The sequence below is a fragment of the Fusarium coffeatum genome (assembly GCF_003316985.1).
Source record: "Fusarium coffeatum strain FIESC_28 chromosome Unknown BRIP53273_contig_46, whole genome shotgun sequence".
Classification (NCBI taxonomy): domain Eukaryota; kingdom Fungi; phylum Ascomycota; class Sordariomycetes; order Hypocreales; family Nectriaceae; genus Fusarium; species Fusarium coffeatum.
In genome coordinates, this window is record NW_022157843.1 from 81,009 (window position 1) to 101,416 (window position 20,408).

The 20,408-nt window shown below is 48.0% G+C and overlaps 8 protein-coding genes across 8 annotated transcripts; 4 read left to right on the plus strand and 4 right to left on the minus strand.

Annotated features, from left to right (window-relative positions):
- Positions 1–985: 985 nt before the first annotated feature.
- On the plus strand, positions 986–2,398 carry FIESC28_02138 (uncharacterized protein; the record flags this gene model as incomplete). Its single annotated transcript, XM_031156288.1, has 1 exon — positions 986–2,398. The coding sequence occupies one exon, from the start codon at positions 986–988 to the stop codon at positions 2,396–2,398; it is 1,413 nt and encodes a 470-aa protein (XP_031019672.1).
- Positions 2,399–2,888: 490 nt separating this feature from the next.
- FIESC28_02139 (uncharacterized protein) lies at positions 2,889–3,899 on the minus strand (the record flags this gene model as incomplete). The annotated part of the gene is made up of 1 exon (XM_031156289.1): positions 2,889–3,899. The coding sequence occupies one exon, from the start codon at positions 3,897–3,899 to the stop codon at positions 2,889–2,891; it is 1,011 nt and encodes a 336-aa protein (XP_031019673.1).
- A 1,127-nt stretch (positions 3,900–5,026) lies between these two features.
- On the minus strand, positions 5,027–6,380 carry FIESC28_02140 (uncharacterized protein; the record flags this gene model as incomplete). The annotated part of the gene is made up of 4 exons (XM_031156290.1): positions 5,027–5,066; positions 5,177–5,619; positions 5,695–5,995; positions 6,070–6,380. The coding sequence occupies 4 exons, from the start codon at positions 6,378–6,380 to the stop codon at positions 5,027–5,029; spliced, it is 1,095 nt and encodes a 364-aa protein (XP_031019674.1).
- Positions 6,381–7,000: 620 nt separating this feature from the next.
- On the minus strand, positions 7,001–9,217 carry FIESC28_02141 (uncharacterized protein; the record flags this gene model as incomplete). The annotated part of the gene is made up of 3 exons (XM_031156291.1): positions 7,001–8,885; positions 8,938–9,091; positions 9,142–9,217. 3 exons carry the CDS (start codon positions 9,215–9,217, stop codon positions 7,001–7,003), a joined length of 2,115 nt encoding a protein of 704 aa, XP_031019675.1.
- Positions 9,218–11,231: 2,014 nt separating this feature from the next.
- On the plus strand, positions 11,232–12,632 carry FIESC28_02142 (uncharacterized protein; the record flags this gene model as incomplete). The annotated part of the gene is made up of 1 exon (XM_031156292.1): positions 11,232–12,632. The coding sequence occupies one exon, from the start codon at positions 11,232–11,234 to the stop codon at positions 12,630–12,632; it is 1,401 nt and encodes a 466-aa protein (XP_031019676.1).
- Positions 12,633–13,528: 896 nt separating this feature from the next.
- FIESC28_02143 (uncharacterized protein) lies at positions 13,529–14,089 on the plus strand (the record flags this gene model as incomplete). Its single annotated transcript, XM_031156293.1, has 3 exons — positions 13,529–13,678; positions 13,726–13,861; positions 13,911–14,089. 3 exons carry the CDS (start codon positions 13,529–13,531, stop codon positions 14,087–14,089), a joined length of 465 nt encoding a protein of 154 aa, XP_031019677.1.
- Positions 14,090–16,964: 2,875 nt separating this feature from the next.
- On the plus strand, positions 16,965–18,942 carry FIESC28_02144 (uncharacterized protein; the record flags this gene model as incomplete). Its single annotated transcript, XM_031156294.1, has 6 exons — positions 16,965–17,243; positions 17,289–18,128; positions 18,175–18,222; positions 18,275–18,470; positions 18,641–18,775; positions 18,821–18,942. The coding sequence occupies 6 exons, from the start codon at positions 16,965–16,967 to the stop codon at positions 18,940–18,942; spliced, it is 1,620 nt and encodes a 539-aa protein (XP_031019678.1).
- A 140-nt stretch (positions 18,943–19,082) lies between these two features.
- On the minus strand, positions 19,083–19,622 carry FIESC28_02145 (uncharacterized protein; the record flags this gene model as incomplete). The annotated part of the gene is made up of 1 exon (XM_031156295.1): positions 19,083–19,622. The coding sequence occupies one exon, from the start codon at positions 19,620–19,622 to the stop codon at positions 19,083–19,085; it is 540 nt and encodes a 179-aa protein (XP_031019679.1).
- Between the last annotated feature and the right edge of the window lie 786 nt (positions 19,623–20,408).

Consider the following 20,408-nt stretch of genomic DNA (forward strand, 5'->3'; position numbering starts at 1 on the left):
AGCTAACAACGGTGACCATTGACAATCCATCATCACCATCCAAGTCAGAAATGGAGCCTAGCCAAACTGCAGTTGCAGCCTGGTGTTGAGAAACAACATGATATGCAAGATTACCTACCCCTCCTACACAAAACCTCGTATTCCCAAAATCTGTGTGATGGGTGTCTCCAATGCAAGAGCCTTGTGCGCCACAGCTGTCACTTTTTCTTTTTTCTCACTTTTTCTTTTTTCTTGCCAGCCATTCAGCCTGAGGTTCCCCAGCCGTCGAATCACGGAGAAATATCAATGTCACTGGAAGCCTTGTATTCCCCCAAAACTGTCGTGTTCATAATTAGAAATGTCCACCATTCTATTCTAGGTAATCCCCTTTTTTCGGTCTCGTCGGAATGCCTTGAATCTTAATGGACTCTATCATCAGGACGTGTTAGTCTTACGGGATAAGCATAACGTTGGGCTAACACACATCCTTGTTTGCTGCTGTGGTTCCAACCACACACTCTCCATACCCATGTTCATTCTTCTTCCCCTGTTGTTATCATGCAACCCTGAACAAAGACAGCTGGCAGAGACAGCCCCAGTTGAGGCTGGGATTGGCATGCATGTCACAGAGAGCGCAAAAGAAAAATCCAGTCTAAGTGGACTTTAGCTTTGGAACTATTGACTCTGGGATCATCATCGTTCCCAAACGAGCATGAGCTGACTTCCTATCTGGAACTTGGTATGGTTGGGTTGATCTCGTCCACCATTACACTGAGACATGAGCATGGGCATGGCATGGCAAGGCACACTACCACAGATCTCGTGTTCCAGTATGTCTTCACAACATCTACTTAAACCTCACGATATCCTCCCCAAATCCAATTCTTTCTCTTCACTCCTCATCACTCTCACTGGTCTCTCACTCTAGAGTTACCTTCTCTCTCGCTCTTCATCCTTCGTTTCTTATCATCACTTTCGTTGCTGAAAGGCACCAAGCTAGCCTATCATGCAGATCAAGAACGTCCTGGTCAGCCTCTTCGCCTTGACCGTCTCGGTCAAGGCCATTCCTGATGTCGACACCGACTTCTCCCTCGAGGCTCGTGACGACTCTGCTCTCGATGCCCGAGACGAGTCTGAGCTCCTCGAGCGCGGCGACTACAAGCCTGTCCCTCACTGCAAGGACAACCAGTGGTACAACTGGAAGCACAACAAGTGCGAGTGCAAGGATGGCTTCAAGGAGGAATACGGCAAATGTGTTGCCAAGAAGCCTGACTGCAAGTACAACGAAGTCTACTCCTGGAAGTACAAGAAGTGTGTCTGCAAGGACGGCTACGAGTACAAGTACGGCAAGTGCGAGCTCAAGAAGCCCACTTGCAAGGACAACGAGGTCTACGACTGGCACTCCAAGAAGTGCGAGTGCAAGGACGGCTTCGAGGAGAAGTACGGCAAGTGTGTTCCCAAGTGCAAGTGGGGACAGAACTACGACCACAAGCTCGGCAAGTGTGTTTGCCCCAAGGGTACCTCTGAGAAGTACGGCAAGTGTGTGAAGGACTGCGCCCACGGACAATTCTACAACCACCACAGCCACAAGTGCGAATGCAACAAGGGCACCGAGTGGAAGTATGGCAAGTGTGTTCCCAAGTGTTCTCACGGCCAGTACTACGACCACAAGGCCGGCAAGTGTGTCTGCCCCAAGGGTGAGAAGTTCGAATACGGAAAGTGCATCAAGGACTGCCCCAAGGGACAAGTCTACAACAAGTGGGCCGACAAGTGCGAATGCGCCAAGGGTACCGAGTGGAAGTACGGAAAGTGCATCCCCAAGTGTCCCCACGGCCAGTACTTCGACAAGCACGCCGACAAGTGCGTCTGCCCCAAGGGCGAGAAGTTTGAGTACGGCAAGTGCATCAAGGATTGCCCCAAGGGCCAATTCTACAACAAGTGGTCCAAGAAGTGCGAATGCAACAAGGGAACTGAGTGGAAGTACGGAAAGTGCATTCCCAAGTGCAGCCACCCTCAGTACTACGACCACAAGGAGGGCAAGTGTGTCTGCCCCAAGGGAACCAAGTTCGAGTACGGAAAGTGCATTCCCGTCTGCTCTGAGGGCAAGGTTTTCGACAAGCACGCTCACAAGTGCGTCTGCCCCAAGGGTACATCCGAGGTCTACGGCAAGTGTGTCAAGGACTGCCCCAAGGGCCAGTACTACGACCGCTGGAGCAAGTCCTGCAAGTGCCCCAAGGACCTGACCTGGAACGGCCACAAGTGCGCCTACGACTGTGGCAAGGACGCTGAGTACAAGTACGGCGCCTGTGTCTGCAAGAAGCACGACCAAGTCTTCAACAAGCACGCCAAGAAGTGTGAGTGCAAGAAGGGCTACTACTACAGCCACAAGAAGGGCGAGTGCAAGAAGGCCGACTACTAGGAGGCTACGGTGAATTCTCGAGAGAGGGTTCTGGTGGGTGGTGTAAGCCTGGGTGTGGCTAATGAATCATGAGACTGGCTTGGACATAAGCATTAACATACTTTTGCTGTGGTGGAACAATTTTTTTCTACACTCCTTATATACTTTACTTCTTTAGTTGATAATTTTTAAATGGACATTTGCGGATCTCAATTCCTTTGCCTTAAGACTTTGTGACAATTTCTGGACTAAATTACTCTACAGTTAGGAGTGATATCGACATTGGATGATTTTCATGTGACTATCACTTGAAACTTGTTGACATCTTAGATATTGCATAGAAGTCAATCAGGGAAGTTTATATGTGTCCACTCGTTGTATTGATACGGTGACTAAATCTATATGTACAAAGAACAAATACGTGGAGTACAGTTGACTATCCATGCTTCCAACCACGCAGAGTTTCAAGAATTAATCTTGACTTCAAACATTCATCCTCTCAAAGGAACACTTAGTTCTTGAGGGCACGCTTAGCCTTGAGAGCCTTCTTGGCAGCGCGCTTGGCCTTGCAAGACTTGGAAGGAGTCTTGGTAGCGACAGGAGCAGCGGCAGCAGAGGTGGTGACAGCGGCAGCGGTGGGGGTAGCAGCAGGAGCAGAAGTGGCGGCGGGAGCCTCAGAAGCAGGAGCATCGCTGGCAACGGGAGCAGCAGAGCCAGAGTCAGAGCCAGACTTCTTATCACCAGTGCAGTCACCGTCGGAAGCCTGACCAGCGAAGTTGGGGGTGTGGTCAGTGCAGGCGTTGGGCCAGGTCTTGGGACCAGGAGCATCGTACTTGGTCACGGGAGGGTAGTAGATGCTGAGGAGAAGGCTGGGGTCGGTGGCCTTGAAAGCCCCGGGGAGCTTGACCATGGGAGAAGGCTTGCCAGCACCGGTACCGTCAACGGTGATCTGGGCACAGCCAATGTAGAACTGAGCACCGTTCTTCTCGCCAGCACCGTGGAGACCAATGTGCTCGGCGCGCATGAGGTAAGTACCCTTGGGGGTATCCTTGGGCAGAGTGAAGGTGAAGTTCTGGATACCGCCTGACTGGCCGTTCATGTAGTTGGCCCACTCAACACCCTCAGCGCCAATCTTCTTCCAGGTCATCTCGTAGACCTTGAACCAGTCGCCGTCACCGAGGTAGTCGGAAGCCTCAGTGCCGTCGGGGGCCTTGGAGAGGTAGACGGAGAGAGGACCGGGGTGGCCCATCTCGGAAGCGACGGTGAAACCGACCTCGTCACCGGGGGAGACCTTCATGGTCTTGGTGGCGGCGCGGATGTCCTTGTCGAGACCGCCTGCGTTGCAGACGATGTCCTTGGAGGTGACATCGGTGATGGGGCTGTTGTTGTTGGTAGTCTTGCGGACGTACTGGTAAGGCTCAGAAACCTCGCCGTTGACGATGAGGGCCTCGAAGTTGTAATGGGCGAAGGCGGTAGGGAGAGCGGCGGCGAGGGCCAGGACGGAGGAGAATGAAGTGCGCATCTTGAATGTTGCTTTGTTGTTGTTTTTAAAAAGAAAGTGTATGTAGTGAAAGTATAGTTGTTGTATATAAACCACCAGGGTTTGTAAGGAATGTAATATCTCGTAGAGAAAGAAAAAGAAAGGCAAGCAACTGCTGCAGATGGATGAAAGAATGGGATGAAGAGGAAGGGAAAAGAAGTTGAATGAGGGAGAGGAAACGAGCCTTATATCAAGCTTCTAGACGAGGATCCCCTTTCCTTGGTCCCTGTCAGTATGGAAGGACATTATTGCTGGAATCTCGCTTCCTCGGGTACCTCGGCGCGAAAGAATTGAAGATTGACAGCCGTTTTCTGAAACAGTTCCTTACATAGACGCCGACGGGTCGAAGAGTGTTGCGAGCCAATTGGGGTGAGTCTCATGTTTGAAGAATCCTTGTTCCACGTTTGAGACGTCGGAGCGACTAGACAGTTTCGGATTGTAGCGACACTTCAAAACGAAAAGATCAAACAAACGGACAAAACGAAACTTGTTCTAAGAAACAAACATTCTTGGCTTACAAGGCTGAAGTTAATAATACTAGTTAATCAAGAGTTTTCGTAATTATTCTAGCGTTTTTGACTATACAAACTCAATCTACGATTCAATAAATGAACAAAACCCAATCAGACAACAAATTCACGATCCATGATTTCGGACATTAAATTGCTCTGATTGGTGGAAATGAATATTCGCATGGTTAATTGTTCAAGGGGTTAGCGAAGTGTAACAGGTGAGCGGGTCTTCTTCAACTAAGCGCTTCTACCACATCCGCGTATCCAGAAACGAAATGTCGGAAAAGATCAGACGATATGTCACCGGAATAATTATTAAACGAGGACGGGTAATAGATCGGGATTAACGGATGAGAAAGCCAAGTCGTAAGATGTTACTCTGCAAGGTTAAGCGTGACAATCATGTCTTGGCTTCGGTAATGAAGACTGTATCCATAATCTCATTTCTTCAATGCCTCGAGTCTGGTTACAGTGAAGGTATCAGATGTCATCGGCTTGATCCAAGTTCCGAATCAAATCATAGTAAAACTTGGCCATGTTCAACTGAACACCATAGCAATCCTTTCATCAACATCATGAACTCTTGCAATAGACTTTCTAGTCCCAGGATTCCACCGATAAATATTCTTCGACAATTCTAGAGCCCACAATTAGCATTGACTCTCATCTTACCCTAGACTCTACTCACACTGATAATGCCGAGCATCCGTATTCCCAGTCATAGCTCCCGGAGCCGGAACAACATACGGACTCTCCCTTCCCCATGTATGTTTGACCGTTTCGGCGAATATATCCCAGATACGGCCACTAGTCGGTGATGATTCCGCGGGAGAATATTTCTTCCTGGCTTGGAGGGTTAATGTGCCGGCACTGGATCCCTGTTTGCGCGGTTTTCGACCTAGGCCTTGCGATTTGAGGTATATATCGTAATCGTCGTCTTCTTCGAAGGGTTCGAAGCGGAGATTGTATTTGTTGACTATGTTTTGGACGAGTTCTACTACGCCGTGCTGGATACTGCCGATTGTGTCTTGGGGTGCGAGGCCGTGGCTTACGCCTAGTGTGACGTATTCGGGAAGGGTGTTGATTGTTTCGCCGCCTTTGATGAGATCCACTGCTTGAGAGGTCTGAACAAGGTATTGAGTCTCTGGTGAAAGACGGGCCGGGAACCGAGCTGCGCCGTCAAGGTCACCCTAGCGGATCCGCTCGGTAAGTTCAGGGTAGATGTGGGGTGAGTACGTCGCAAAGCAAGTCAACCCTTGATGAACAGGACTGTTGCAACCAATCTTCGCATCGAACGGGTTGTGTTCAATGGTCGTGACAATCTCGGACATGAGACCTGTGAGTGCCGATCTATCATCTGCTGTGCTGCGACCGTAAATATAGCCGTTTCGTTGGTCGTAGTGGCCTTCGAGAGGAGGGTAGCTCCAGTCGTCTAGGGTATCGTCATCTACGGGGACGACGTCTTGGTGGGCTGTTAGAAGGATGGGCTTTAGGTCTTCGTCGGATCCTGGGACGGTGTAGACCAAGCCGTATTTGTTGATGACTTCAGGAGAGGTATGGTGATGACTGACACAGTTCAATACTCACACCTTGTTCTGCGATATGTGGACTTACAGGTTGGGATAGGATTTGTTCAGAACAGCGGTACTTGACCAAAAGGCGCCCATCGTTCATCCTCATCTAAATTACCCATATCACTGTGGACAATGGTTTTGATTTCGACAATTGATCGGAGACGGTCGATCATGGTTCGAATGGATTTGTCCCAGGAGAAGATTTCTTGAGCGTTTGCTAGACCCTCGTGGGATGGATCCACTGGACGCGGGAGATCACAGCGGGGATAAGTGCCACGGTGTTTGGGAGAGGGAAGGGTATTGGAAAGACGATGCTGTGCGACATGTGACGAAGCAAATGGCACCAAAATAGTGGCAATAAAATTGATGGCCTTCATGTTTGTAATTGATTTGAAGACTGGCATTAGTGAAAATAATTATCAAAGCTAAGCTCGCACCTTTATAGCTTGTAGACGAGCTTCAACTTGAACTCCCGAATTGCGGGTGGGTTATACAGCATGAAGTCGTATGTAACCTTCACTACTGTTCGAAAACTTATTATCGTGATCGCCATGGTGTATCGTCATACATGAAACCTGTCGAAATGAGATAGGCGCGGGGAAGATACATGTACGACTTTGTCTCAAGATATTCTCTTAGGCTTGACGATAATTGCATATTCCATGACGCGATTTATATTCCACTGTGTGAGAGTTGTTACTTTGTAGAACTCGTCTCACGTACTCTCTGTCTTGCGTCGACTTTTATCGACTCTTTATATGTGTAACGTAGTATGGATAATGCAGGACCTCAAACCGTAGCTACGTCACATATTTAGAGTACAGGCGTATGATAGTTGTCATCAATTTGAATTGTCTATAATAGATATCGCTATCTATTGCCTGTTATACAGTCTCTAACGTACATCGTACGAAGTAAATCTTACAAATGAAAAACCGGTGTGCTGCTATTATTAGTCCACTAAACGTCTCTAACATCTCTCGACGCCTGCGTCATTCTAATCAGTCTTCTCCTGAACCTCAGAAGACTCATTCTTCTTAACCTGCTGAATCAAAGTTACACCAGCGACCTCACTAGTCCCATGCTCAACCTGTTTCGTCCAGAAAGGATCCCGTTCCATAACAAGCACACTCTTGCGTCGCTCACGATGCGCATCTCGCACAGCAAGACCGCTCTGCTTCTTCGTCTCGATTTCCTCAAGATGCTTCACCCGCACGGCGTAGCGCTGGTTGTAATCTTCCCGGATACGCTCGGAACCGATTTGTTGGAGACAGAAGCGGACCAGGGAGCGTAGGAGAAGGAGGGTGTGTTCGCTGATGAAGATTGTTACGGGGAGAGTGGCCCATTGGCCTACGAGACTGCCGACTCTGCCTGCGCTGAAGAGATGCACGATTGCGGCGGTGCAGATGCTGCCGAGCCAGGTTAGTGCTTCGAGGGAGTAGATCCATGGGCCGATTCCGTCGGAGCGAACGGGCGCGGGGCGTTGGTGTTCGAGGGAGAGTTTTGCGAAATCGGAGCGGAGTTCGATCCAGTTGTTGATTAGAAAACCTAAAGGAATGACAGGCCAGACTGGCGAGAAGAGAGCGAGGTAACCGAATTGGAGCACGATTTCGGAGATGTCGTCCTGGACGTTGTACTTGGGGAGGATCGACTCGTTGCGGACACGGGATAGAAATTCTGTCTCTTCGGGATCGTCCTTTACGACAGCCAATAGCATATCGCCTTGAGATCGCGAACGTCGGTAATCACGATACCAATCCGACATTTTATGCTTGAGCATAGGAACAATATTCTCCTCGAAGAAACCAGAAATTTGACCAGTGACAGTCAAAGCGATAACTTCGTTTCGTAGACGGTCTGCGTCGAGATGGAATGGTTGGTGAACGAATTTCTTACCAACGCTCGCAAAAGCCTTGACGAGCAGACCCTCAAGCTTAGGAACGACATCGCCACCGAAAGGAATGTAGATAAACGCTGTAAGGAAAATGGGGAGGTAGTTGGTGATCATGTTGAGAACGAAAATCTTTTGAGTGAGTGACATTTCGTGAAGATCGGCTGTGCGGTGGTTTTCGTATTCGGTCATCCATTCTGCCGCGTCTTCGAGACTGGCGGTAATCCACGGGAGGGATACGGCGAGAAGGATCGTGGGGAGGTACTCGAGATAGTCCTTGTAAGGTCCAGCATAAGTCTCCGAAATCATGATCTCAATGGCAAAGACGGCAATGATGGTGATTCCAAGAGCCACGAATGCGCAAAGAAGGAATGGAATCTGCGCCAGTTGTCGGACGACTTTCTTCCAACGGGGAAAGTAATAATGCTTGCGGCCAGCCTCATCGACGTATTCCTTCTCGTACTTGAACTGTGAGCGGTTCACCTTGAGGTGATGAATACCCTTGACGTTCCATCGTAGACTATAATCAGTCTCTTGAATCTTCCAATATTCCAGGAAAACGGTGCACCAAACACTAGTCAGAATACCGAAAGCAAGAGAATACTTTGGAAGCCAAAGCCAAGCAATGACTCCAGTGACAGCGGGGAATGTCAGGAAAACGGTATAAACCTGGATGAAGGCATAGTAAAAGGCGACTTTTGATCCGTGCATATCCCGGATAGAGTCAATATCTTCAGCCGTGAGGAAAAGCTTTCGACTCAGATGACTCAATATCGTTTGGTTGAGCTTGGTATTGTGAATAGGGAAAATGGCCTTGACATTCCCCCATTGTCCAATACCTGGGGTGATCCCCGCACCGCCAAGATCCTTGGACCAGTTGACGAGATGATAAACCGAGAGGATATCCTCAGATTCGTAAGCGCCCTTCACGACGGTATTTTTGTCGCCGCCTGGATGAGTGGGAGTGATTCCATACAGCCAATCTTTGACTCTGCTTCACCCGTTAGAGTTGGTGTTTTGATGGGGATTGTGGTATGACGTACCTTGACTTGTATACCCAGTTTCCGAGTAACTCGTGAGGCGCTCTGACAAAGATGAGAAGGCTTTGTTCGTAACCGGCTCTGACTTCAGTGTGAAGGCCAGTTTCTTCAAGATCCTGCAGCAAAGTTTTGATTTCCTTGACAGCAGTATCATGGTCTGTCCCAGTTAGCCCTCTATTCTCAATTCTCAATATTGAAAAACCTTACCTATTTCACTAAAATCGTACAAAACGACATACTTGTCGTTGTACGTCGTCTTATCCGGCGCTTCTGTGGAAGGCATTTTCCAGCCTACCAAATCCCTGTGGGGCTGAGTCGACTTTGACTTTCTAGTTTTGGATCTAGCTTCGGAGTCTAGTCAAGCAATACCCCTTGTCCGGCGAAACATAGATAGATAAAACAACAGAGACTGCGATAGATAGGTAATAAATGATGAAATAGAGAAGGAAAAAAGAGAAAAGTGAAGGGAAACAGTTTGTTTGTGTGCCCCTTCCACGTCAGCTTGCTCCACTTGGCCAAGCATTGTCTTTCGTCAGAAGGCGGCTAAGTCGGCTTGAGTAGCTTGGCGGTATATAAGTACGGGACAGCCACTAACATTTCGTGCGCTTTGATGAGGTCAATTTTAAATTGAAGCTATGATTTACCTTTGGCGATATGGGATCTGCATATCTGCCGAGTGATGCGGAGTTGAAATAGACTATTATTAGAGTTGACGTGCACATCAGTTCTCTTGCCAAGATACCGCCTAGACAAATTCAGGTCATGGGGATGTTTGCTCATCACGTGGTGACCTAGCTTTTTGAAGATCTGAAACGAATGATGGAGGCCTGAATGATTTGAATGCAATGAAGTTCTTTGTAGTTAGGACATGTTCGCCATATACAATGGGTCACTTTTGTTGACATTGGCAGAGGCGCTTGACTAAGCATTATAACTATCACCTAACTCATACAGACCAATGCTAAGAAGTTGTCTGCCAATGCACAAGTACGACCTGAGTCGGCGAATAGTTTTAATATTAGTTACTGACATTTCATTTATTCTGTTTAATAGAAATCTAAGAATGGAGTTGATAAGTAGTGAAAGGACGAAGATAAGATACCAGGCGATAAGCTCGATAAGATAGGAGATTAGATAAAGAGGCTCCCTTCAGAAAGCAGAGCTTAAATCCACTACAATCAGCTGTTGCAAGATAAAAATTGGAATTCAAGTCTTGAAGAATGTTTAGCAAAAGTATCAGTAAAGTATGCGATAAGTATTGTTAAAGTCATTTATGTGGGAATTTTAAGATTGTGATACTGAGAGTGAAGTGCTGACACGCATGTTAGTGCAAAAGTATATCTCTACCTGAGATGGGTTGATCGCTACATCAGATCTAACAGGCAGTTCCAGCGGACAACGTGAATTCACTAACTGAATTAATGTATACCTTACTATGAGTCGACGACCAACATTAAGTATCCAGCATCGAAGTAATTTTAAGTCAATTTGAATAAATCGGAAGAGGAAAAATAGCTATACTTATAGTGTATACAACCTGGACGCCCTATGCCCTCTTATAGGATCCAATAGGCGTTAAACAATCTAAACAAACATATGGATACAATAGATAAGTCTACATAATGACAATCCACTTTCGATATTCAGAAAACACCACTTGATATACACATTCAATTCACAAACCGATGAGGTTCGGCATGATGTCATTTTCAGCTCTACATGTTCCGCTCATGATTCCGCTGATGGCTTGCAAGTGAGACCGCTTACGTCCACATAGTGAGTATCATTTCCTGAATAGGTTGTATACTGCGCTATAAGCCACCAAGATCATCCAATCGACATTCGCCTTACATGTTTAAGGCCGAATCTTGTTTTCTTATGCCGTATTCCTTTGCCATTCCGAGACATTTGTCGTTGATCATTAAGCCACAGATGTGATCCATGCTGCAGCTGAAGCTGGTCGATGTTGTGGTAGTTACTGTATAAATGTACGCACGTTGCTAGTTCAGCATTGGTTTCACACCCACATGAGAAGTACCATCTCACAGGTCTATCATTCTTCCTCTTTCGTCGATGCCCATACATCTAGAACGAGACTAGAAAGACCAATAATCAACTTAGAGCCCCAGCACTAGCCACGCGAGATGCCAGGTGTACCAAAAACAGCAAGTTGTCTGTTCTGCAAAAAGCGTAAGAAGAAGGTAAGTTGTCGCCGTATCTTTCTCTTTTAGGATATATACTCATGTTAGTAGTGTGACCTTCGCTGGCCAACATGTTCCACGTGCGAACGTGCCAAGATGGTCTGCTCAGGACCGACAGTCACTACAAAGTTCATCCATGCAAGCGGTCAAGGTCTCTCGACTGACCACGGTGCATCTCATTCTCTTGTATCAGTAACGAGATCCAATGGAGCGCATCTGACTGCTGTGGAAGCAGAGCGTCAGAGGTTCGTCGGCTTGCTCCCGAGACCACGGAAATACCCTACTACAGTGGCGGATCGAGTCACTATACGATTGATCAGCACGATCGAGAGAGATCCGATCGGCGACATCCTCCACAATGCAAACTTCCTTAAAATCCTTCCGCAGCGTCTGGGAGCCAGCCCAGCGTTGCGTGACTGTGTGGCACTATTTTGTCATTGCTGGACCAACTACCGATGTCCCGAAGCAATGGAAAAGTGTCCAATTTTCCACGATCTGCATGGTAAAGCTTTGCGGAGTTTGATGCGTGCACTTCAGAACCCGACCACACAATTGTCCACGGAAACATGCGCAGCCGTCACGGTCATGGCCCGTTGTAACTTGCTTTTCGACGGTGGAGATCCGACATTGCACCAGAAAGGAATAGCAAAGATGATGCGATCCAAAGGTCCTCCCCAGAACGGGGATGATCTGCACGTTCAGTTGTCTATAGCTAATGGCGGACACATAGTTAGGCACTGGGCAGCGGCTCATTGCACCGAGGACCCACAATGGATCAGTTCGTGGCAGGACGTCTTGGGGTGGAACACGTCGACTGAGGTCCCAGAGCATGTCAACAAGCACCGACAGGATCAACTAAACACTATTACTGCACAGTGGGCCAGAATGGTCAAGAGTATCAAGGAAATCAACAATCCGTACACGGCTGCCGACCGACGGCAACATTTGGCTGAGCAGATGCATGCATTGGCCTTGCGTTTTCTCGCAGAAACCGAGACTAGCTACCGTCTCTGCGTTTCCACTTACGAAATAGGCATGAAAATGGAATCTAGTCTGGGAGAAAACTATCCTTGGCACCGCAAGTTAGCCTCGCCTCCACCATCGCACGAGGCACTCTTCAAACCTCTAGCTGCGTACGTGCCCATGCGCATCATATTCTCCCGTATAGCCTACGATCTATCGTGCACCTTAGGAGCCGCCGACGCTGAGATGTACGATAAATACCATCGGATGTGCCAACAAGGCTGGGACCTACTGCCCCATATCATGGAGATTGATCACCCAATAGCTACACTCAATTATGTCCTAGGAGTCGTTCTATGCTTTGAAATTCTGGAGAATCAAGAGAGAAAAGATTATTTAGTCGACGCTTTGAAGTCGACCAACTTTCGGAGGGTACTGCCATCCAGTCGGGAAGATACTGAGAGGTTTTTGATGAATATTTGCTGTCTGTCGACCGGTCGAGATACGGATGGTTACGATATTCACGTCAACTGAGTGGGTGATATGGAATATTTATTGGACGGTAGGCCATGTGATGAACGACGGGATGTGATCGGGGTAGAAAAGCACCTTAAAAGTACAGCTAGTTATCGAAGCATATCCAGCATAGCATCGTCTAGATCCGATGAAGCTGTTGGTTGCTCGTGTTCTGTTTCACTGAATAACGTACATCTTCTTCTACATGTGTGAAAGCTTTATTAACAGTAGGCTGGGGCTTCCTGGCATTGCAATTGGCATGACGGCCTTCACATCACTCAGTAACGACTCAGCCTCGGGCAGATCAGCTCATGACAGTGCCAAGGGACGACAGAGCCTCAGCCATATGGGATCCTCAGCAACAAAAAGAGTAAGTCATCTCTCACAGGTGACCGAACAACTATTTTTGAGTTTTCCTGACGCGCAAGACCCCACTATACAGATCAGATTAACGCAAGAATAATTGCAGTATTTGAACCTAAATGCTAATGAAGGTCCGTGTGTGATCGAATGACCCCTGTAGGACTTTTTCGGTCGGTCAGATCTTGACTATGCCTCGTATTTGATCTCAATCGATGTCCAAGTCCTACAAACTGGTGGGTTTGCTGACGAGGACTGGAATAGAGATGACTATAAAAGCGTCGAGACCTACCTCCTCATTTTGTGTGATTCCAGAAACAGCAAGGCATTCCATCAAGTCAATCAACGGTCTCTTGCAACTAAGCCTCTACCGATCTTTTACCTATCATGATCAGATAAAGTTTGCGGTGATATTTACACTTTTCAAAAGGCATCATGACTCTTCCCAAGCCCTATACATAGGGTTTAGACACAGCATAAATGCCTTCCTTGCTTAGATCCGGCCTTTGTCCTCTTCCTTCCACCATCTTTTACCCATCACACAACTTGTCACAATGAAGATTTCCGTCGCCGCCGTTCTCTCTTTGGCAGTTCTCGTGCCTACTGCCACGGCAGACTTTGAAGTCTACTGGACGGCAGCCGCCGGAATCGGTGGGCTTATCAGAGATTGGGCTCCCTACGCCAAGGAACCAACTTGCAATGAGGTGAGGACTTCTATCACAAGCCGAGATGGATACTGACGCCTGAGAAGGCCCTTGATGCAGAGAGATGGAGCGAACGAGGCGATGTCAGCGGAAACAAATTTGGTATTCGCTGCAAGGGCACGTGTGGTGCCGATGGTTCAATCGATGAGATGGAGATGAACTTCAACAAGAACGCGCACTGGAGTAAGTCAACTTGGACCCAGCTCTCTGCAGATGACTGACTTGATACTAGCCTTCTACAAGCACCCAAGCAACGATCTCGTCGACAAGAACGGCAAAAAGATTGGCAAATGCTACACCCAGACGGACAAGGGCAAATATTTCTGCAATCATGGCCCAGGTGTTATTTTTGGCGGTTTCAAGAGGCTTTACTGCCAGACTTCCAAGACTATCGACGATATCCGAGGATAGTGCGATCAACCCTGCGCCATACCGTCTGCAAGGAGCTTTGCGCCAGGAGAAGATTGCATATGAACAAATAAACTTGCAACAACGTACGAGAATTGTCCTCTGAGGTTTACGATACCAAGAACAAAAGCCTAAGTGCTGATCTAAACTGCCATAAATTGTCTCGGTTTTTGTCTCGTAGGATATGCATTTCGTCTTCTACGAAGCTGGATGAACTCATTGTTTATCTGATAGTACTGGATGTTAAATTTAGTCGCTCATTTTTCAGGAACTAGAAAGCTATTGAGAACATACTCACATTTATTGTAATCGACAGGATTTGATTGATAATATGTGATCAGCGTTTCGGCCAGCTAAGACCCTCTAAAGCTCGTATCATTTTTCCATGGATTCTGGAAATGAATGCACATAACATGCTTCCTTCGAACGGCTCCTGTTGTGCAAAACCTCAAGATGTAGGATTACACCGTAGAGATGAAATGGAAGGTGTGCGGACATGGTGATTGCTTGTCAGACAGTACTTAACGTACTCATCACAGGTAGGACCTGTTTGAAGGCAGACAATAAGACGGTCCTCGAAGTTGGGACGAAATTTGAGCCTCAATCTGGTCCTCTAGGGAACCACCGGACTGAGAAGATCGCCACTGTCGACAAAGTAAGCTGTATATGCGAAACAATCGTGTTGGTGTCCCGTAGCTCGTCTTGTTCCTGACATCGATCACATCCTGCCGCCGACTGTGATTCACTGTGAGCTAGGACCCCCACTTCGCGAAGCCCCCGCTATACCAGCTGTCATTAATCTGTCGCCAAAACCTTGTGCTACATTGAAGCTTCATCCAAGCAGATTAGGCCACGGAGAAGAACCTGGCTCGTGTGTTAGAGGTATCACGAGTCTGGATGAGGAGAGGTGGTCGCTCGATTGAACAGACGATGGTCATGACCGGTGCGGAGCGCTTGTCGGCTGTGGCGTCGAACTTCGCCATGATAAGATCCAATCTCGAGGCTCAAGTGAGAGAGAGGGGAGGAGTAGGGAGAATCGCAAGAGGCATGACGCCGGTGCTGCAAGACCACCATGATCCTAGAGTCGGATGCGCTGTCCAGCTCTGCAGTTGCAGAGACTCCAGGGGCATGACGGCAGCCATGAACGCTTGTTGTGGGAAGCAGCCGGGTTTAACTGAAAGAGAGAGTCGAGGACGTTGAGGTGAACAGTGCGCGGGCATAACATGGCCTGGTGCGAAGTTGGTGAAATTAGGGATGGGAACCTTGGCTACCACGTGCATCAATTTCATTCTCTGTGTTCCCGTCATTCTTCTGGTATTCGATCGTTTTATTCATACCGAGGCTGTAGAGGAGATGGTCCATATGGCGTGCAGCTACTTCTCAGTAGCCCCCTTGAACAAGTGGTTCGAGTCACCATCGCCAGTAATCCTAGTAAGCAGGGCAGTCTAAGATTGAGTAGATAGATCCTCGATGGCGACATCCTTTGACACAGGGCACTGTAGTTGCCAAACAAAGAGTCAGTTTGCAAGTCCTAAGAGATAACCCAGAAGCACTCTCGAACTTCCAGATTGTTCTCGCGAAGGCCTAATGATGATCTGGAACTCTGCCACCAGGCTTCATGGTAGCTTCCTTATCAATGGTAACAGGACCAGAGATACGAATCTTTACTGAGCGTATTCCGTGATGCGCTGTGGCATGTTGCGTAGCTTGGACAGTTGCTTCTGGGACTTGATGTTCATGATGAAGTATCCAGTACCGGAAAGGACCATACACTCTCGGTCGCATGGGCTTGAAGCTACGGGTTCAAGTAGGTCTGACACGACATGACCATCACATCTCGCCTGGGGAACTGGCTGGTTCGAAGAGACTAAGTAGGTGAGGCGCGACACGGTGTTTGTGGTTCTTCCCTCTGAGTCGGTACTCGTACAGTAAGTGTTGCGGTGTTACCAGGGGGTACAAAAGCAGGTCGGGGACAACGCGAGTCTGACATTCAATGGCCTCGATGTCAAAGTACACAGGGCTGACGCACTCAAACTCATCGTCGACTAGAGGGGGCAAACGTGCGCGCCTGCGGGGACCAAACAACGGGGATTCAACGTAATTGAGGAAAGCACCCGAGGTCAACTTGAAGTTGGTGTCTGAGGCAGATTGTGTCAGCAGTTATGGAGGAAACATTCGATCCACCGATCGCCGCCGGAAGGCGGCGCATCGGGGAGGTACTGTGTGACCAGCTAACAGGCCAGACTGAAATTAACTGAGAGACAAAGCTTGGCACTCCTCGGCCTCCGTCGGATACCTTCTAGAATCTAGGTAGGTATATCGATATCATTCGGTACGCTTCAGAGGTTCACAGCGCATATTAGAAACGGCAGACTTGTTTCTTGCAAGACCTGGTCTGACGGCTCTAGAATCACAAAATGTAGCACTGCCCGTACATCCAATCTCGAAATACAGCGAAGGGAAATTAACTCGCAGGTTGCGGCTGTATCGTTGATTGTGGTGGTGCCGAGTCAGTATTTTCGGGCCTTTGCGATAGTTTAGCGACGAGAATCTTGGAGTCAATGGAATTTGCGGCTCTGCGATGGGAAGATTCATCGGAGCACGGTTCCTGGACTAAATCTCTTGGCGTCAAGGGTCCTAACTTGATTCACAAGGGTAGGTTGTTTTAGCGAGACCAGCCGGGCGGATACTGAGGGGTGTCCCCTCAATTCCAAAGGGAGTAACTCAATCTATGCTGTAGGTCACATGTGCCGTGTTTCACAAATAGCAAATGTCATCGTCATTCATTTCGCCCGTTGTTCTCTCTTACCTTCACCATTCTTGACATGACATCTTAACCTTTACACAAGTGCCACAAACAACCTCAACCAAACTGGCCATGTCACAACATTCTTGGAAAGATCGCGCGGCTGCGAAGCGGGCTGAGACTCTAAACAAAATCCGCCCGGAATGGAGATTATCCGCGGACGACCTTGAACGCGCAAATCAACAGCGCGACATCACCGGTCCATTCATCGAGCAATTTCTCGATAAAGATGAAATTTCTATCACGTCGATGACAAGTGTACCGCTTTTGCAGACTTTGGCGGAACAGAAATGGTCGGCTGTTCAGGTTGCGACAGCTTTTTGCAGGAGGGCGGCTGTTGCGCATCAAATTGTGGGTTAGTGAAGTCAGCAAACAATAGTTACTAACTCTTGTCAGAACAATTGTTTGCATGAGGTTTTCTTCGATCAAGCACTTGAGCGCGCAAAGTTTCTTGACGACTACTTCGCTCAGCACAAGAAGCCTCTTGGACCACTTCACGGGTTACCCATCAGTCTCAAAGATCAATTCCACGTCAAGGGTGTTGATACCACGATGGGATATATCGGTTGGATTGGAGGTAATCTTGGAGTCCCGAGAGAGAAAACTCACAAATTTGAAAGCCAGCTTGTTAAAGAATTACTGTCACTGGGAGCAGTGTTGTACTGCAAGACCAGTCTGCCCCAAACACTACTTTTTGGGGAAACGAAGAATAACCTCATTGGTGAGACTTTGAATCCGATCAATCGAAATCTGTCTTGCGGGGGCTCATCCGGGGGAGAAGCTGCGCTGATGGCTCTGGGTGGGAGTTCTGTTGGCGTCGGTACAGATATCGGTGGATCATTGCGTATCCCAACTGGTTTCTGTGGTATCTTCTCCATCAAACCTACCTCAAATCGACTTTCCTACCGCGACGTTGCGAACACGAATCCTGGGCAAGATACGTATCGGTCAACGGTTGGCTTTATGGGTACATCGGTTGAGGCCCTTGAGGTTGTGTTCAAGTCCGTTCTCGGCACGGGGCCGTGGCTACGAGATCCTGCTGTCATACCAATTCCGTTCAGAGAGGAGATGATGGCTTCGTATTCCTCGAGAGCTGATCGGAAGGGGAATCCCAAATCTGGGCAGAGGCCCTTGAAGATGGGTGTGCTTTGGTCGGACGGAATGGTAGGACCTCATCCACCTGTTCTTCGTGGTCTACATGCTGTAGTCGATGCTTTGAGAAAGGCTGGTCACAAGGTGAGTTATATTTAGAACACCTAGACTTTGCATTGACACATTTTAGGTAGTAGACTGGGACCCGCCATCGCAAGAAAGAGCCACAAACATACTGGTAAGTTCGTCTTTTCTTTCATCATGACACGCAACTAACTTATCTCCTCTAGGGCGGATTCTTCTCCGCTGATGGAGCACACGATATTCACAGTCACCTGGACCGTTCGGGCGAACCTCTGGTACCAGATCTTGACTTTCCGCTCAAAGATCCAACAGGGTTGTTGAAGTATCAAGACCTAACACTCCAGGGTCTCGAATATGAGCGAGAATACTCAGACTACTGGAACTCGACTGAAGATTCAGACGGTAAGTTACATTCTGAGCAACTGCAGATATACTAACCAGTGCAGGACAAATTGTGGATGCGGTTTTAATGCCCGTTGCACCACACGCAGCTGTGATTCCCGGGAAGTTCTACCACGGAGGCAAGATCTACAAATCCTGAGCCGTTAATGCCAACGCTGACTAGAGCACAGCATATACCGACGCGATGAACGTAACGAACTATTCAGCGGTCATCATCCCCACGATCCGAGCAGATGCGGCCATTGATGTATTCGACGATTCGTATAAACCGTTGGGTGATTTGGACAAGAAGAACTGGCAGGCCTGTGAGTCACCCTGATACGGAGTGGAAAGCACACTGACACACATAGACGACGCTTCTGTTTATGATGGAGCGCCTGTTGGAATTCAAATTGTGGGGAGGAAATTTGAGGAGGAGAAGTGTTTGGCTATCGCTAAAATTGTTCGTGCGGTTTTGCAAAACGCGCTTTAGAGTTAGGACCCCCGGGCTTCGGTAACTTTTATGTCCATGCATGTAGCAGCTTCACTTGGATATTCTCATTAGACTTACACTGGGGTATACAGACCAGAACGTGATAAAAGTTGACATTGATGTAGTCATGTTCCTGGAGACTATATTCCCTGTCTTATTTTGACATATGTGAAAGCGTCCATGACGACCCCCATCTTCTCAATGGCCGCTCTCTGTCTTCCTTCAAACTCAAACCCCGATTTCTCAAGAACGCGACAACTTGCCATGTTTCCTTCAAAAACCTCAGCCTCCAGCCTCACCAAATGCTCAAAATTGTCAAAAGCCCACTTGGAGAAGGCACAGACGACTTCAGTCGCGATACCCCGATACCAATACTCTTCACAGATCCAGTATCCAATTTCCATGGTGCGGTGGTGGATATCGTCTCGTGCTTTGAGGCCAATGCCACCGATGACGATTGAGCTGTCAGGCGAACAAATTGCAAAGTCGAGGATTGGAGGGGTGTTGGCGATGAATATCCATTTCTTGGCGTCGGGAATTCTATATGGGTTGGGAAATGTGTTGCACAACCATCGTGCTATGTTTGGATTGTTTGCTGCTTTGGCGAGGGATTCGGTATCGCTTTCTCTGTATGGGCGTACGGTGCAGCTCTTAAGCTGAAGAACAGGTTCTGAGACCATTATGAATGATCATCTGAGTGACGAAGTCGAAAAGGTTAGGGTTTTCTGTATGCCATTGATTAGAGTGACTCACTCGATTTTCTGGTAGCGATGCTTAAGGAGAGTAACTGTGGAGGCAGGGCAGCGACAACTGTTTGCTGAAGGATGAAAAATCAGTCGTTGTGGTGAAGAGTGCAGATGGAGGATGAGTGAGAGTGACTCGAACTTTTTATTCCTTGAGAAACTGGCCACACAGTTGGTTCTTGGTTACAGGGTGATTGGTCGCAAAGGGTTTGTGCGCCATGTTACTTTCGTGACTCAGAAATCAAGGTTTGGCTTTATTCTCCAGGGTAAAGGGTTTACGGCAAGTGAGTGCCGCCTAGAAATCTTATTTGATGTGCACTTGTCTGGGGCTCTGAAAAAGAATCATAGTTCTACAGAAGTACATGGAGACTTCATTAATTAAACTTCCACAGCTTCTTGATAGTTCATTTTAAAGGCGAAAGGGAAAAAAAAGACACCTAAGACCGAAAAGCGACTGTGATTTCCCAACGCCGAGGTACTTGGTCGGATCAACATTTCCCCGCCATCCTCTTACACCTCAACAATCGCGTCCTACAAACCACCGGTATTTCTCCTTCATAGACCCAAACTCAGAGGTAGTCAATCACATACGACCATAGCTCTTGGAAAATACGGGATCCCGTCCGCTCTCCCATAGTCAAGCCAAGAATCGGCGGATTAGTAGTTGGGTCGGTGACGACCAGCGAATCCCCGCTGTTGTATGTTTTTTCCCTGCTTTTTCTT